General features: G+C 54.3%; 1 protein-coding gene and 1 long non-coding RNA gene across 3 annotated transcripts in view; one reads left to right on the top strand and one right to left on the bottom strand.

Moving 5' to 3' along the window:
- Positions 1–2898, top strand: part of LOC118932395 (protoheme IX farnesyltransferase, mitochondrial) — a 124125-nt gene extending 121227 nt beyond the window's left edge. For both annotated transcript variants that reach the window (XM_036925820.2, XM_036925821.2), the window contains one exon: positions 1045–2898. In XM_036925820.2, the coding sequence (XP_036781715.2) occupies positions 1045–1451 (407 nt within the window). In that variant the 3' untranslated portion in view covers positions 1452–2898. The remainder of the gene's footprint in view (positions 1–1044) is intronic.
- Positions 2681–8266, bottom strand: LOC130683432 (uncharacterized). Its single transcript, XR_008997151.1, has 2 exons — positions 8229–8266; positions 2681–7719 (listed from the first exon to the last, which is right to left on the bottom strand). It is a non-coding gene; the product is annotated as an uncharacterized LOC130683432 (long non-coding RNA).
- Between the last annotated feature and the right edge of the window lie 8487 nt (positions 8267–16753).

The following is a 16753-nucleotide window of genomic DNA, read 5'->3' as shown; positions in this document are numbered from 1 at the left end:
TCAGTAAACACTTTCTGTGTAAGTAAAGGGTAGTGACCCGCCTGCCCAGGAATGACTGTAGCCCTCCTGTCAATGAGTGGCATCTCCATGGTCCCTACCCCGCTCCCTCTCCTCCTTATCTGCTCTGCACTCAGTGTGACTTGGATTGTTTTCAAATCCATCGGGCCTGCTTTCAAATCTTTCTTCAGCTCCTTTTGCAGAGCTTAAGGTCATCTAGTTTATCTGTTGTGTGTTTCTTTAATATGTGCAAAACCTACCTAAGGTCCTACAGTCAGGATTAAATGAGGTCAACTCTAATTGAAAGTCTCTGTCATGTGATGTGTGCTCAGTAAAGGGCCACCTTCCTTCCGTCCATGTGGGTGAGGAGAGGCCTGGTGCCGACAACGGCTGAATGTTGTCCCAGACATTAATGTGTCCTCACTGAAAAGCGACAAAGCCACAGACACATTACCATTGTCCTCGGAGACCGTGTTGCTGTGTGCCACCCAGTCCAACGCCTGCCCGGCCACATTGTGCAGGATCTGCCCTGGAAGCTGTGGCAGGCCACCGTGAAACAGCACAGAGACAAGCCAGGGTGCTCAGCGCAGGCCGGGGGTGTGTTCAGTTATGTCCGTGCAGAGAGGGCACTGCTAGCTGCCCTGGGGAGGGCCCGCCTCGCCCAAGCACCTCACTGGCAAGGCCCAGCTTGCGGGAACAGCTAGAAACCCAAACACAGAGGCCGCCCCCAAGGACAGTCTCTTCCCCAAACAAGTGTACAGGGGCTTCTTTGGCTGTCTCGATGGTGGGACCCCTGGGGGCAGGAAGTCAGGTGCTCACCGTCCTGCAGTGGGCACCACCCCCAGATGCCAGGACCCCCCCACACCCCCAGGGAAAAGCTCGAGGGATCTGGGAGAGCATTCGGCTTCCCACCCTGCCTGTCTCAGAGGCCAGGCTGACGTGGGCAGGCAGAGATGAAAACCTGAGATCCGGGTGAGAGAAAACCATGTGCCAATCTCTGCTGACCGCGTGTCTTTGCTTCCCTCTTCTCTCCTAAACCCCACACAGGAGCATTTCTTCTGGGAGGAATCCTCTACTCCTGGCAGTTTCCTCATTTCAACGCACTGAGCTGGGGCCTCCGTGAAGACTACTCCCGAGGAGGCTACTGCATGATGTCGGTCACACACCCAGCCCTGTGCAGGCGTGTCGCCCTGCGCCACTGTCTGGCCTTGGTTGGACTGTCTGTGGCAGCGCCCATCCTGGATGTCACCACGTGGACCTTCCCCATCATCTCCCTCCCCATCAACTTGTATATTTCCTACCTCGGCTTTCGGTTCTACTTGGACGCGGACCGGAAGAGCTCCAGGAAACTGTTTTTCTGCAGCCTCTGGCACCTGCCCTTGCTCCTGCTTCTCATGCTCACCTGCAAGCCGTCCCCAGGTGGGACGAGCGACAAGGGAGAGCCTCAGAGCTGAAATTGCATGGGCGTGAGGGGAAAAACAAAATCACACAGGGAGACGCACAATTGTTTTACCCTTCACTGTTAGGCAAGAACACTTTAGAAGTTCTGGAGCTCAAGAAGAGAAACACTGGGCTTAGTACAAAATTGTAAAATGTTTTGGTGCTCAGTGATCATGCAATAATTTGTGTTTTATTGGTAATATCCAAAATGTTCCCCTTTTAGAAAGGGCTGGCTCAGTAGATTAATACAAAGAAAAAACATTTTTCTCTTTGAGGGTATTCATACATTTCTTCTTCTAACCCCCTTTATTTTCCTTCTTCCTCATGGGGGTGGGCAAGCAGGCCTCTCCTTTGCCCGCCCCACTCCCCCCACTCCCTACCTGCCCGCCGAGTGGGAATTGGTGGCCAGACAAGGTGAGCTCTCCGCACTGTGTCCTCAGACACTCCAGGGCCGCATCAGAGGACACACACTGCTGGCCGCAGCCCCCGCCCCCCTGAGAGTGAGCCAGGACCCCCCTTCCAGCTTTCTCACATTCTTAACTTCTCCCCTCACCCAAGAACAGAAGGCCAAGCCTGAGCTGCTGCCTGACATTTGGACGAAGAATTCTGAACGGTTGCCTAGGGAATCGCAGACTAGACTGCCAGCTCACCCCACCCCCATGAGGTATCAGCATCGCAGAGACTCCAAGGAGTCAAAGGCAGCTTTGTAGGGCCCAGTTAGGTACAGGACGGGTCTGAAGTGTCCCTTCCGGACAGGGAGCACTATGCCTAACACCAGAGGTCCCTCCAGCTCCGATCCTGGGCTGTTTGTCCTCAGCTGCCACTGCAGACCAGGAGCTCCTCTGCTGAGACTTCTCAAGGCCACAGGGGAGTGGAGACCAGGAAAACGGGGAGTGACTGGCCAGCCCACAGAGCTCGAGCTCTCGTCCTGTCAGAGGAAAACACATTTCCATCCTGCTCTTCCCTTGACTCAGAAATCAGCCTGCACACATCCGATGGCTGTAAGAACCACGAGGCACCAGGGGAACTCCCGGTGGGGACGCCTCAGTCCGAGAGGCGCGTGGCCAGGCATGGCCTGTCACCTGTAGGTCCGCCCATCCTTCATGTTCCCACTCGTCCGCTGTTGAGTCCCATTTATTTGAAGGTCTTGAGGCTTCACAGGATGCTTTAATCAGTCTCAGGGGCACTGCTGCCCTGTAGGAATTCATTTGGGGAGTTTTAGCCACACTTAAAGTCGTTGCAATATGCCTGTCCTTTCCAAAATTCCTAAAGCCATTGCAGGGAGCATCTGATCCCTGTTTCTGCTTATCTGAAATATTACCTCTTGGCTGTATCCAGGTTACTTTCCATGGGGAACATGGCCTCGGAAGGCCTGGAAGGAACATCAGTGTGTCGCAGCCCTAAGATTTGGAGTACATCGTTCTCTTTTCCTGCTGCAATAAACCAGTATATGAGGAAGGAGTCTGTGATGTTAGTTTACTTGATCAGCTTAGGCTGAGCCTGCCCAGTCCTGGGAGAACGGGTAACAGTGGCCTTGTTCTCATGGGCTAGCAGCGAATTAGGTGGCACATGGACCCTTGTGGTTCAAGGTGGTGGAAGCAAGCATGCTGGATTTCTGATACCTGTTCACCCAAAAGAACAATAAGGGGAGTGCCACAACCACCCCACCTCCACGCTGCCTTCTGCTTGGAATCTCCCAGTCTCTCCCTTCTCCTTCAAAACCATCACCTAAGAAATCATCCTGGGGCTTCTTGGACCTGCCGTTATCCGGGCAGGCTATCAGATGAAATCCCACTTCTCAGCTCAGACCAGACTTGCTCTCCTGTTTTCTTTCTGGTACTCTGGTCCGGAGCTACCTTGTTGACTCCCCACTGCCCCTCACACCCCCTGGGGCACCCTGGTCTCAGGGGTCCCCACCACTTACCAAGCCCGTCCCAGGTGTTCCATTGGGGAACATGGGATTCAAACTCCAGGGACCCCATACACCCCTGCCCCACCCCGAGGACATCACTCACTCACCTGGACTCGGGCATTGCATTTTCACACCCACCTGGGGGGGTCCACCCCTGACGCCCTTCAGAAGGACTCTGCTCATCAGCATCTCCTGGGCGTGTGAAGCCTGCCCCCTCCAAGGGCACTCTAATCAAGCCTCCCCAGAGTGGTGCTGCTGCGGCTCTCGGGAAGTCACTAGGCACATGCACGCAAAGGCCACGGGACTCAAAGCTAAAAAACACTGAGTTTGCCAACCCTACTGTTCCCCAGCGTAAGCACAGACCCCTTCCCCGTGATGACACGTCCCAGCCCTCAAGTGGCATCAGTGGTTGGAGCTCAGCCTGGGACACGCCGTCTGGCCCTCACCCCTGGAGATTCCTCTTGGGTCCTCCTGTGACTCGGCTGAGGTCAGGCCCAGGCCCCGAGGCCCTGACTGGTGGTAGGGGCCACGTGTGTAGGAGGGGCTTGAGATTTTAGCAGGATCTCACTTGAATACAGCCAACTAATGAAAAAGAAGGGATGTGTCCAGTCCCTTATCTGGCTCTTTCAAAAACTTGACTCTGAGCACAGTACTCCTGACTCTGGGAAAATTGTACCTACCTCCTTGTATTTTGGGAAAATATTTTGGGTACATATTTTGGGAAAGCTGTATCAGTTAAGAAAACCAAATGTCACATGGGTCCAGCTCTGTAAGCCCGCAGCTGTGACAGACAGAAGTAGCTTCTCTTGCTCCCAGGATGTCTTTCTTTTCAGACATAAAAATGGGCTCTGCCTCACCCAGGAGAAACTCCTTTAGGCACTTTAAATGTGCTTTGAGTACCCCATGCCCTAGGGCCGGAGAGGGAAAGCCAAACCTGGAAGCCTGGCTTTGTGCTGAGACAACAGGGCCTTCTGTCCCTCTGGTCGTTTATCTTTGTCTTCAGTGTGTCCTGCCCAGCATCCTTGCCTCCTGTTTGCTTTGCCAAGGAAGCAGCTGCAACTCAGCCCCTTGCTGCCCGTGGCAGTGCCCAGAGCACACCTTTCTTTGCTTGCTCTGATGTGATGGACAGAGTCTCCATCCTCAGCCCCCTCTCCTCCCCGACACACTCCAACCAAGTGACAGGACACTTGTCGCTGCAGAGGGACTTGGAGCAGTCTTTGGGGAAGGCTCACACTCAGGACACCTCTCACTGAACGAAGATGCGGGTCAGAAGGCTGCTGGGCTTCCCTCTCTGGCTTTTGGGCCCACCTAGTGATCACCCTCCCAGCCCTGCTCTGTCTCCGTCTGTGCAGTAGGTCAGGGCTGTCCAAGGCCAGTGGGAAGTGAGCAGGGCGGTGACTGACGTGGCCACTAGGCACACTGCTTTGGGGCTTCTCCCATGAGTTAGTGTCTGCAACGGCCTGGAGCGGTTCAGTGGGCTCCATATGCTTGCCGCTGCTTGTTGGAAACCCAAATACAGTTGACCTGCCAGGCAGATTACAATTTCAAGCACATTTTGGCCACAATTTCCCAACCAAATATGCTATGTTAAGATGTTCTGGATCAAAGAACTTTGGACACTCACTTCCTAATTCAGGTTCTGCCACTCAGAACCAGTTCTACCATGTGCATCACAGAACTATGGTGCCAGGCAGCTGGTGGCTCATGACCACCGGGGCTGCATTCTGAGAGGCGCGGCCTGGGCCATAACTCACTCTGTGATCCATCGGGGTGAGCCCTCTGAAAGGGTGCCCAGGTCTGACCCCCTCACCTCCCACTGCCACCAGCTGGGCTCAACCATCCATCCCCTCGTGCCCTCGTGCTTTCTGCTTCCGCTTCTGTCCCGACCCCTGTCTGATTTCCACACAGCAGCCAGCACAGTTCTGCTAAGCTGCCAGGCACATCAGGGCGGTCCCAACCTGCCCTCCCCAAGGGCCTCCCTTCACACCACAAATAACATGCCAAGTCCTTACGGTGGCCTGTCGGGTCCCACACGGCCCGGGCCTGCTCCTCTCTGTGCGGAACTCTCCTCCTGCTGCACGCCAGCCCGCCTCTCCACCGATCCAGGGCTTCCCACCTCCTGGTCCCTCTGCCTGCAGTCCTCTCCCCATCTTTTCTCCCGGACGCCCTCCTGGCGCCACTGGAGTCACACTATTGAACATTCTAACTGCTTATCCTTATTTGCCTATGTATTCTGTCTCCCCCATAGAACATAAGCTCCATGAAGGGAAGGACTTCATCTTTGCATCTTATTATCTCCAAACTCTAGAACCATGCTTTGCGCAGAGTAAGTGCTCAGTAGGTGCTTTTTGCGTGAATGACCCCACCTGGGTTACCAGAGGCACCTGTAGTCGGAGGCATAGGCTATTTGCCCTGATCTAGAATGCACTGATTTGGAAAGGTGTGTACAGCATGTGGCTACATGAGAAAAATAGCTTTGAGACCATCCTCCCGCTGCTGGCGGGCTCCCTTTGCCCAGCCCTGCCTGCAGACTCAGTCCCCAGACAGCACAGACCAGCCGGCACTCCCATGCTTCCACGCCACTAGCCCGCAGTGTCCCTTGTGTCTGGAATTTGCCTTCTCTAACTTCAGTCTGCCCCAGCCACCACCATTCCTGCTGCGTTCACCTCCCACAATGTGCAGCCTGCGTGTTTTACTGACCTGTGTGTTGGCGGTTTCCTGCTTCCCCACCATTACTATTACATTATAAACCCAGAAGGCAGAAATGTTTGTTTCTCTCCACTATATCTGGGCCCCTAGAGCAGAAGGCACTGGGTGAGTGACCACGTGGAAGCTGCTCCATCAGTGATGGAGGGAAGGAACAGGCGGCCCTGGGGCAGCAGTGGGAGCAGGAGGAGGCACAAGCCCGGGAACGGTTGTGTGTGCCCGACTCGCGGAGCAGCGCCAGGGTGGGGGCGATGCCACGCCCGCGACCGAGCCTGGAGAAGATGCTTTCTGTTTGCAGAGAACATTTCCAGAGCTGAGCCAAGATGAGTAACTGTCATTTCTCCCTGATTTCATTTCATTATTCGTTTTCCAAATGGTGGCAAATTTTCACCATTTTCTCTATCCTCAGGGCTATCTTGACTCAACTACTTAGCAGCCGAGAGTCAAGTTGGCTGATGTTTCTCTTGTCCACTTTTTTCTCTTTTTTTAAAATTTTATTCTTTCAATTACCTTAGCAGAGACACTCGTGTCTAGCTCCCTCTTCTCCCCTAATGGCCTTCCATTAAATGAGTTGTTTTGACTCATTCCCAGGGACCCAAGCTCCATTAACACCTCCAGCGTGTGAGAGCCAGCATCTTCCAGGTCAGCAAAAGGATCCTCAACCCATTCATAAATTGGGGGACCTGCCTGGGAAGTGGAAGCTGAGAGAATGGGGACCACCAGTGGAGAGGTCAAGAAGGCTGGGTGCCTAAACATGGGGTGCCAGGGGCTCAGCCAAAGCCTGCCCGTCCTCAGCAAGCAGCAGCCAAGAGGCGCTGCAGGCCGGGCCCCAAACTGCTGGGCTCACAGCTCCTCCCACCAAAGTAAGGTGGGGGACCGGGCTGGGAACTGGCAGGCTGTGGGGGGAGACACAGGAAACTGGAGGAGGCAAAGCAAAATATCTGGCTGAGTACGCCCCCACCACACACATCTATGGACAGCCAGGTGCCTAAGACAAACGCGCAGGCGAACTCCAGCAGGGCAAACGCCAGCGAGGAGCCACCCGGCTCAGCTCTAGGACGGACACAAACCAAAAGAGCACCAAGTGACAGGGAGTCGCCTTTACCCAGAGTGGCAGGTTCACTCAGTAGCCGCTGAGCAAATAATGATCAAAGGGACACATGCTTAGGCCATGTGTGGGGTGCAGGCATGAACCCGTAGGCGCCCCTGACCCGCAGGCACCGGCCCTCGGAGGCTCTCAACCTCGCCCCCTCCAGGCGTAGCCACTTGCATGAGCACTGCCTTTTCTCAGCCTCCCAGCGCCCCCTCAGCAGCTGCTTTTCCCCGCTTCTGTGTCTTGATTTGACTCTCAGGTCCTCTCCTCAGGGCTGCAGACCCCCACAGAGCTGGTCTGGCTGCAGGCCCTCCTTCTAAGGGCATCTGAGCCTGGCCGGCAGCTCTCCCCACCCCAGCCCTACCCTCCTTCCTTTATGGGACAGCCATGCCCCTCATCCTCCCCGTCGTGTTTCTGCGCTCCTAGAAGGAATTCTGTGCAGGCCGTCAGTCATCGGGCCAAACCTGGGGTGAGCAGCGCCGCCTGGCTGGATGTAAGCACAAGGGGCTGGAGGAGGCGAGGGAAGGAAGGACGTCCTGTGCAGCAGGAAGTCTTGGCTTCTCCCTAGGGGCTAAGGGGAAGAGAGGAACCAAGTGGGTTATTTCTTCACGCCAGAACCTGGAAGGTAGCTGAGGAGGGCTGGAGAGACAAAATGGGTGATGATGGGCCTGAATTTTGAATCCGAGCAGACAAGGGAGAGCGGCAGAAGCGGGGCAGAGAGAAAGCCGCAGGCCTGGTTGGGGTGATTGGCAGAAAGAAGAACATGGGACATTGCAGACCCCAGCTTGGGAGAGAGGGTGGCGCCATTCACCAAGAGGGCGTCCCTCGTCACGGCTCACGCCCCCTCCTCTTCCTCTGCCTGGGTTCGCTGATAGCCTTGACTGCTGCTCTGACCTCCCACGGAAGACCCAGGCTGCCTCGCTTCGCCCTGCTCCCCATCTGTTCACACACACATGATCCTGCCCCCCCGAAACATGCAGACCACTGACAACCTGAGGCTCTGCTGGAACCTCCCCGCCTTGGTCAGCCCCAGCTGCGGCCATGTGATCGCTGCAGCGCTGTGAGGGCCGGCTGGCTCACCTTGCCGTGCATGGCCCTGCGGCTCCCCTCAGGCAGTGCCTCTGCCCAGAAGATTCTGTAGCTGGAACTCCTCCCCAGCCCAGCCTCCTGCCTTCTATCTTCCTGCTCTCTGGAGTCTCTCCAACTTCCGTAACCCTCAGGCCTATTCAACCCTAGGATCTGAATCCATTTTCAAAATAAGAACAGCCTTGTTAACCCCAAAGTTGATCCCAACCATGGCTGATGTTCCTTGAGGCCAGTCAGGCTACCCTGGGCACTGTTTCACTCTGAAATACAGATATTCTACCCAGAACCAGACTGGGGGAAAACTCACAGCTAATCTTATAGCAGTGTCAGTACTTAACCATTAACCAACCTCTGTAGCAGTTTGGACTCATAAATGCAAATGGCAGGAAGCCCACAGAAACTGGCCCCCTCAAGAGAAGAAATACATTGGTTCACATGGCTGAGAGGTCCAGAAGCTCTGGTTTCAGGCGTGACTCAATCCAGGAGACAGGCTGTTCTCTCCACTTGTGGTTGTTGACAGTTCTTGGCAAATGCTCCCCCCTTAAGAGGTGGGAAAATCCCTTAGACAATTATTCGTACCTTTATTTGCAGACATTTATCGACTACCTGCCTTGTCCCAGGTGCTGTTCTGGTGCTGGGCACGCAGTAGTGAGCTGGACAATCAAACATCCCTGCCGTCGTGCCCAAGGCATCTCCAGAAGGAAATGCCCAAACCTGGTAACTGGGATGAAGGATTGGGTGGTGGGGAGATAGCTTCTTATTCAAACCCAGTAAGAAAGGAAGTTTGGGAACTGAGATGCTGGCCCTAATTGGCCTGATTGAAGGTTTGTGCCCAGTCTTAAGTCACTCAGTCTGGTTCAAGTCAGCCCATGTGCAGGAGGCAGTGGTCCCCACCCATGAGGAATATTTGGGAAATTTGGTAGTAAGTGGGGTAGAGGAAGGGAAAATATGTTCTAGGTTGGTCATCAGAGAGCCTTTAGGGTCAAGCCATGAGGAAGTGGGCCCGCGGCTGGAGGCCCAGGAGGGAGCCCCTCTGGCTTGGGGAGGGGTCCCGGCCCAGCTGCTCTGCAGACCCACAGACCTTCCCCCCATAACCAAGATGGCAAGCTGAAGGTTTTGCCCATTGTCCTGACCATTTAACGTCTGTGGTCCCAGTGATGACAAAGGAAGACCACATTTATGTGCAGACCTGGACTTGGGTCTGTTCTTTACAAGGCCATTGCAAGCCGCACACCCAGGGCGCTTCGCTGCCTGCTCTTGACACACGTCAGCCTGGGGTTTGCCAAGCCAGCGCCCTGTTCAGGGAAGGCAGAGCCACCCCTGGAGCCGCACTCAGTCCCTGCCAAAAACACATGAATCAGCATCTTAAGCTGTAGCAACTTTCTTCTCCAAACACGATGTTTCTGGAAAGACACTTCCCCTTTCTTGGGAATCTTAGGGAAAACTCTTCTGGATTGAAGAGCCAGAAATGAGCAAACCAAGTCCCTCTGTCACAGTCACCCATCCTGGGTCTCAGCCCTGCTTTCCGTGGGGAGTGGAGGGTGGGGTGTCTCCCTGCCTGCCAGGGGTCCCAAGGTTCCCAGCCACTGGCTTTCTGGGGACCAGCTCATTGCAGACAATCCAGGCGAGAGGACATCTGCCCTGCCAGAGGCAGGTTCCTCTCCCCCGAGAATTGTCGCTGCTTCCTCATGTAGAAAGGGACACTTGGCTTTCTCTGAGAGGTATTTTGATGCTAATTTGTTTCCTCAAAAAGAGAAGCCCAAACAGATGTGGGCCATTTGGCAGAGATGTAGTTCATTTGTTAGCAAGTGCAAAGGGCTCTTTGGCAGGATATTAAATATTACCTTGGCTATTCACAAACACTTCATATTTCAAGAAAGGAAGGGAGGCAAAGGCTGCAGCCTATAAATCAGCCTTTCTAAGAGGCAGAAAGAGGCAAACATTTGATAAATCTCTGTCATTGTGCTGAGAGATCCCAGGCCCTAACATATGTATTTGTGCAACCGGCATTCCAGCAGGCGGCTCTCACCGGCTGGGCTGGGCAGCTTGAGGAACTCAGAATCAGCCCTTCCTCCCCTGGAAGGGCTGCGAGAGGTAGGAGGGTGTGGGTGCCAAGGGCTTGGCTGGCAGTGGTGGAGGGCCAGTGCCAGTGGGACGGGCTCCTTCCATGCCTCGGTGTGACCGCGTTGCCATCTGGCTCCTAAACGTTCTCCAAGATGAAGGCCAGTGCAAGACAAATGGGACTGGTGACAGACCCGCAGACCTCATCATTGAAGAGATAAAAATACATTAGCTGCTGGGCTCAGCAGAAGGCCAGAGCACCCAGTCTGCAGGGGCCCTGCTCCAGCCCAGGGACAGTCCTGCTGCCCCTGCCGAAGGTCGCGCGTCCTCCGGCTGCTTCCTCCTCTTCTGCGGTGCTGGCCCTTCCCTGCAGTGGCTATGCCTTCTCTCCAGCTCCTGGTTTAGATGGTCGGTCGTTCAGGTAAGCTGGAACCGCTACATCCCGTGAAGGCCCTGGGGGCCCTGCCCGAGCTCCTGACCCCCATGGGCAGTGCCGGAGCGCATGGCCGGCGGCCTCCACACAGGCCCACAAGCCCATAAGGACCTCCACGTGGAGCCCCGGGAGACCAAGAGTGGAGGTGCAGGCTCCCCTGACCTGGCACTCAGGAAAGGCTCACCTCAAATCCAGCCAACTGCACTGTGGGCTGAGGGTGCAGGAGCCCTGCTTTCTTGTTTCAGATAAGAGGCACCGTGGCCCCTCCATGCTGGCTCACCACCGCCTGTAGCCCAGGGCCACACCTGGGCCTGCACCAGTTCTCAGGGCTCTTGTGCTCCATCACGCACCCCGGGCCAGACCTCTCAGCCTTGGTGAGGGCCGGTGCTCTCCCACCTCAGGTTGCCCAGGACCAGCTGAAGGTGGTCTCAGAGGCGCCGGCCACGGGACGGCTGCCTCTCTGCAGTGGTGATCAAGCAGGTGGCAGCGGCCAGGATGCTCCCTGCCCTCATAGCTGTGCCTCCCCAGTCTCCTCTCCCCAGTGCCCCACCAGCTCCCCTCTCCTCTCCCTCAGCAGATGCCCCCGCTGCACACATCTGAGAAATGGACGCAACCAGAGGGAACTTCCAGAGACTTCCAGCGCATGGCCCTGCCTCTGGCCTCTGCTCCCAGTGGTCTGCCAGCCTGCGTGTCACCACAGTGAGCCGGCCCTGCCCCTGCCTAAAGCCAGACGCCCAGTGGGCATGTGCATTCAATCTGACCTCTGCTCATCCGCTCGAAGACTCTGCCCCAGAGAACCTCCTCTCCCCTTCCCACAACACTTTCTTATTTTCTACTGGATCTTTCCCACAAACATACAAAAATGCTACGTCTCCCATTTAAAAAGAAAACAAAAACTCCTGACACCACTTCCTCTGCTGTCTGCCACCCCATTTCTTGGAGCAAAATTCAAGAGTTGTCTGTACTTGCTGTTTTCTCTTCCCCTTCCCCCATGTGCTCTCCACACCAGTCAGGCTCCTGTCCCACTGCTGTGCGGTCACTGCTCTGGACAAGGTCACCATGGCCTCCGCGTTGCTAAGCCCGGCAGGCAGTTCTGCATCCTCACCGTACTTGACCTCCTGGCAGCCGTGGACCCAGCTCTGCTCTCTCTCCCTCGGTGTGCCCTCTTCTCTGGTCGTCAGGACCTCCAAGACTCCAGGGTCTCCTTCCCACTTCCCTGGCGGCTCCCTGTCAGGAAGTCCTGCTGGTTCGCCCTCTTCTCCCTCAGTCTCTTAAAGTTGGATGGCTCCAGGGCCCAGTCCTTGATCCCCTTCTCCTTTCTGTCTCTACTCAGGCCCTTGGTGATCCACCCAGTCCCATGGCTATGAACACCGCATATGTGCTGGGGACCCCTGATGTGTCTCCCCTGCTGGGCCTTTCCTAGCCACCTCCAGACCTGTCTGTGCAGCCGCCTCTTCAGCATTTCCATTTAGATGTCTACAAGACGTTGCAAGCTCAGCACGCTCACCTTGACTTCTGATCTTCCTCCTGCATCCTGGCTGATGGCAGCTCCATTCTCCACCTGCTCAGCCAGTCTTGACACCCTCCTCTCTCTCTCTCATGCCCCCTGTCCAAGTTCTCAGAAAATCCTGCCGACTTTACCTTCAGGGTCCAGCCTGGAGTCCACCCACTTCTCAGTGTCTGTCTAGCCACCATCATCTCTTGCCTGTGTTACTCCAAAAGCTCCTTTACTTCCAACCTCGCCCCCCTTCGGTCTGTCTGAAGCCACTCCTGCTAAAGAGATAATTTCAGATCACAAATCAGATCCTACCTGTCTTCCACTCTAGCCCCTCCATGGCTCCCCACCCCACTCAGAGTGCGAGGCCACAGACAGGACAACATTCAGGAATGCTGCTGACTGCACTTCCCCACACTGCCCCCTGCCACGTTCACTTCAGCCACATGGCCTCTTGCTCTCTCCACACACACCAGGGTCACTTCGGCCTGACAGTGTTTGTGCCACCTGTTCCCCTACCCAGAACTCTGCTTCTCCAGGTGGCTGTATGGCTGACTGCCTGCTCGCCTGCAGATCTGCCCTCGGGTCCACCCCTTGAGCCCCACCATCCAGCCCTGTCCCATCTCACTGTCATGGGTCCCTCGCCTGTTCTACTTTCTCCCATAGCGCCCAGCACTTCCTAATGGGTCAAACAATTTCTTATGTTCTCAGTCGCCCATCTCCCTCACCCTCTTTTCTCATTAGACTGGGAGTTCCTGAGGGCATGTGTCTCTGTCTATTTAGTTCACTTTTCCATCCCAAGTTCCTAAGGCAATACCAGACCCAGTGGGTCCTCAATAATGTGTTATTGGATGGCTGATATTGTGGGAGGGGGAATCTTCTGACCAGAAAACAATTTCATAGAGCGCCTTTTTCTCCTCTCGCTGCCTACCAGATTAACAGCAAACCACAAACATGCAGCTCAGAGCAACAGCACTGCTCCCCTCCAATTCCTGTGGGTCAGGCATCGGGCATGGCGGGCTGGCTCCTTGGCTCCAGATCTCCCAAGGCTGCAGGCAGGAGCTGCCCAGGCTGCAGTCTTCTCAGAGGTGCCCCTGGAGAAGGCTCCCTCCCAGGCTCCACCATCTCCTGGGGCTGTAGGCATCACGTCCTGTTGTGGGGGCAGCTCTGGGCTCCTGCAGGCTACCCCCACTGCCCCACCTCCCGTGGCCCTCTCCGCAGACCTGACCACAACGCCAGCAAGGGAGAGTTCCCTCATGTGCCAAGATGTCATGTTATCACAGGAGGGACATCTTGTCACCTTTCCATAATCCATGCTCAGAAGCAATTATGACCCCACCCACTTCTATCAATGTTAGAAGATTCTGGAGCATGTTGGGGGCTGCATAACTGCTTTCCCCAACTCTGACCTTTTTTCTGCTGATATCGCATCCCTGTCTGCCACAAAAAGGACTCTGGCACATGTTTCAGTTAGGATGGGCTGGGTTTCACCACAGTAACAAGTAACCCCAAAAGCTTTTGCTTTGTTTGTTTTGTAATGTGCCTTAAAAAATGTTTGTTCAGACCACACATGTACTACAGGCAAGATGGGGGCTCTGCCGCATGTCCCTGGAGTCTGGCACCCAGACCGATAGAGGAACTATTGTCTTAAACGTTTCTGATTCCTGTGGCAAAGGGAAAGAAAGGGCTAGAAGGTCTCCCATGGCAGCCAGAGGCTCCAACCCAACAAACTTACACATTACACAAAATGCACAAGGGCTCCAGGCTGAACACCTACTGTTTCCAAGGGCAAGGACTGAAACGGCTGGGGACAGACCCTGACACCATAGGAAGCCTTGTCACGAGATGTGGCCGACAGGAGGTTTGTTGACAAAGGAAGTTCAAAGAGGAAAACATTTCATGAAGGATATTTCATGTCAAGCAGATAGGAGTTACAGAGCCCTCAATAGTCTGCAAGGGTCTAACTTCAAGGTAAAATATTCAAAATTATTAATAGATTATTTAGTGATTAACAATAAAAAAATTAATAAAGGATGGCTAATGGCACCTAGATGTGCTTGCTTCTTTAGGGCTATTGTTTTTCATTTGTGTTTGCACATGTTTTTTGACATACTAAACATGTCAAAACTTGGCTTCCAAAATGTCTTGCCATCATTGTTTCCTTAATAAATTCTCATTGCTGCTGAAGAAGGTAATTGATACCCAGAATGGAATATCGCAAGTGGCGATCCGTACAGTGTAGAATCACCTGCGTCAAAGTGAGCAGGGGTCTTTCTGTTGCTGGTTGGGACAGTGGAAGTCTTTGGTTGGTTAAATGTTTTTTAAGGCTTTGGTGTCTTGGAACTCAGCTTGTAGGGATATTGAGGGTAAAACTTTCAACACTTTAGGCTCCTTTCCAAAGAATTGCTGGGTAGACAAAAAAACACCTGATACCAGACCTAAAGTTCCCTCCAACTCTGATATTCTTAAATATTCCACTTAAGCCAATCTTTGAGAAACTCTTTAATAATCACCATCCAGAGAAACCCCTGTGTTACCCTCACAGCTTGTGAATCACCCTAAGCTACTTCTTGATTCATAATCAAATCTTGCTCCAGTCCCACGTGATTCAAGTGTAAATTGTCTTGGACAAGATTCAACAGTAACAGCAGAGCTGGCAGGTGATGTAAGCCTGACTCTGGTGCAGACACGCCATGGAGGGCAGCCCAGCGCGCCGACAGTCAGCACTCGCCTTCTGCCAACACAACGGGGCTCGTCAGACACCCTGGGTCCATTTGCTCCAGGTAGTTAAGCTCCCCACCCACCCCGTAATCCCACTCCATTCACTGGGACTTGGTTCAGGAATGGGCAGGTGACTGGGTCCTGGCCCATAGCACCTGAGGAGAGTGTGCTAGGTGGCTTCTGGGAAAGGTCGCCTCGTTTGTAAGAAGCAGGCCCTCTTCTTCCTCTGGGCACGGGGTACCCGCATGGGATGCTGTTCACTGTTGCCGAGAGGACAGAGCCATGAAACCCACAGTGAAATAAACTAGGACTTCTGGACTCTGTTTATTTGAGATAATAAATTGCATATTGTTTAAACAGATCAGCAGCCAGAAGCACCCTAAGTGACCACATGAAGGGAAATTGCACAGGCCCTCACCTGTCTTCTTGGGCCACATGTCATTTGCACAGGGTGCCACTGGAAGCCCCAGGAATGTGCTCTAGGAGCTCTGACCGCAGCTCCACTTTCACTGGCCCATATGGGTGAAAGGACAATACATGCAGACCAGTAGGCAGCTTCCTCCTAAGGCTGTGGAACTGACAGACCACACTGAGCCATTCGGCTGATCTTCACCAAGATCACAGGCCCCTGCTCACTGTCTGTGTTATTAACTGGTGCCCATAATCTTGATTTATAAAGTGTCCACTAGGAGTTTTCCACCTAATTATTTGGATCTAATATGTTCAATGCAATGATTGCAACTGATATGCAGATGGGTGGGGCTGGATGTTAGCTGGAGAGTTAAAGGAAGCAGGGAGGGCTCTGGCCGTGCTCCCACCTTGAGGAGCCAGGAGGTGGTCACAGACTGCAGGGACGTGGACATTCTCGGCGACACGGATGGAAAGCTTCTCTTTTCAGAGGAGACAGGTCCCAGCATCCTTGGCTGCATGCTGGGTCTCAGAACAGGGTTTCTCCTCCTCAGAATGACTGCCATTTGTCTACAGTGTCCTTCGTTGTTGAGGCTGTCTTGTGTGTTCAATGGCTTCAGCAGCATCCGTGGTCTCCACCCTCGAGGTACCAGTAGCAACATCCGGTTGAGAAAACCACACGTTACCACATGTCCCCTGCGGGATATAATCACCACCCTCACCCCATGAGAACCACTGTCTTAGAATTACTCTCAAGTACCCATGGATAAACACCTGCCATTTTCACCACCAAGCCATCCGTTCACCTCTATTCTGTTGATGGACCCTGACTTCTTGAGCACAGCCAACCTGCTTCTGCTCTCGGTCCACAGGGGTGAGTGGGGCTGACTCTGACCAGGTACCACGGGTGACACGTTACTTGGGCTTGGCCAGTGGGAGCATGGGAGCATCCTCGTGGCCTTGGCTATCTGTCCAGGACTGGTCAGGTGGCCCAATTCCTGACTACAAGAATGAGGTCTAACTTTGAACTGAACTGTCGGACCTGCACTTATGAGGGTCTAAGCTTGGAATTGCTGGCTACCATCTTGTCACCCCAAAGAGGGGCCCCCACAGGTGAAAGCAGAGCACAGAGAAGGGGAGAGGCTAGGGTCTGATCCCAGGGATCTCCACTGGACTTGCCGCTCATATGAGCCAATCCATTTCTTTTGGGCCTACGCCATTCTGAGTCGTGTTTCCTCTCACTTGCAAACCCTGGCTGAGGAGTTTGATGAGGTTTGATCTGCCTGCATCTATCATCTTGCCTCGCTGTCCCAGCATCTGCACCCTTTCCCTGCCTGAGGCAGGCTGCAGGCAGGGCTCCACTTCCCTCTGGCTGGTTCCCCTGCCTTTGGGTGGGTCTCG

This window comes from Manis pentadactyla, chromosome 4 (genome assembly GCF_030020395.1).
Source record: "Manis pentadactyla isolate mManPen7 chromosome 4, mManPen7.hap1, whole genome shotgun sequence".
Lineage (NCBI taxonomy): Eukaryota > Metazoa > Chordata > Mammalia > Pholidota > Manidae > Manis > Manis pentadactyla.
The sequence above is the reverse complement of the archived record's forward strand: the minus strand, read 5'-3'. Positions and strand labels throughout refer to the sequence as shown.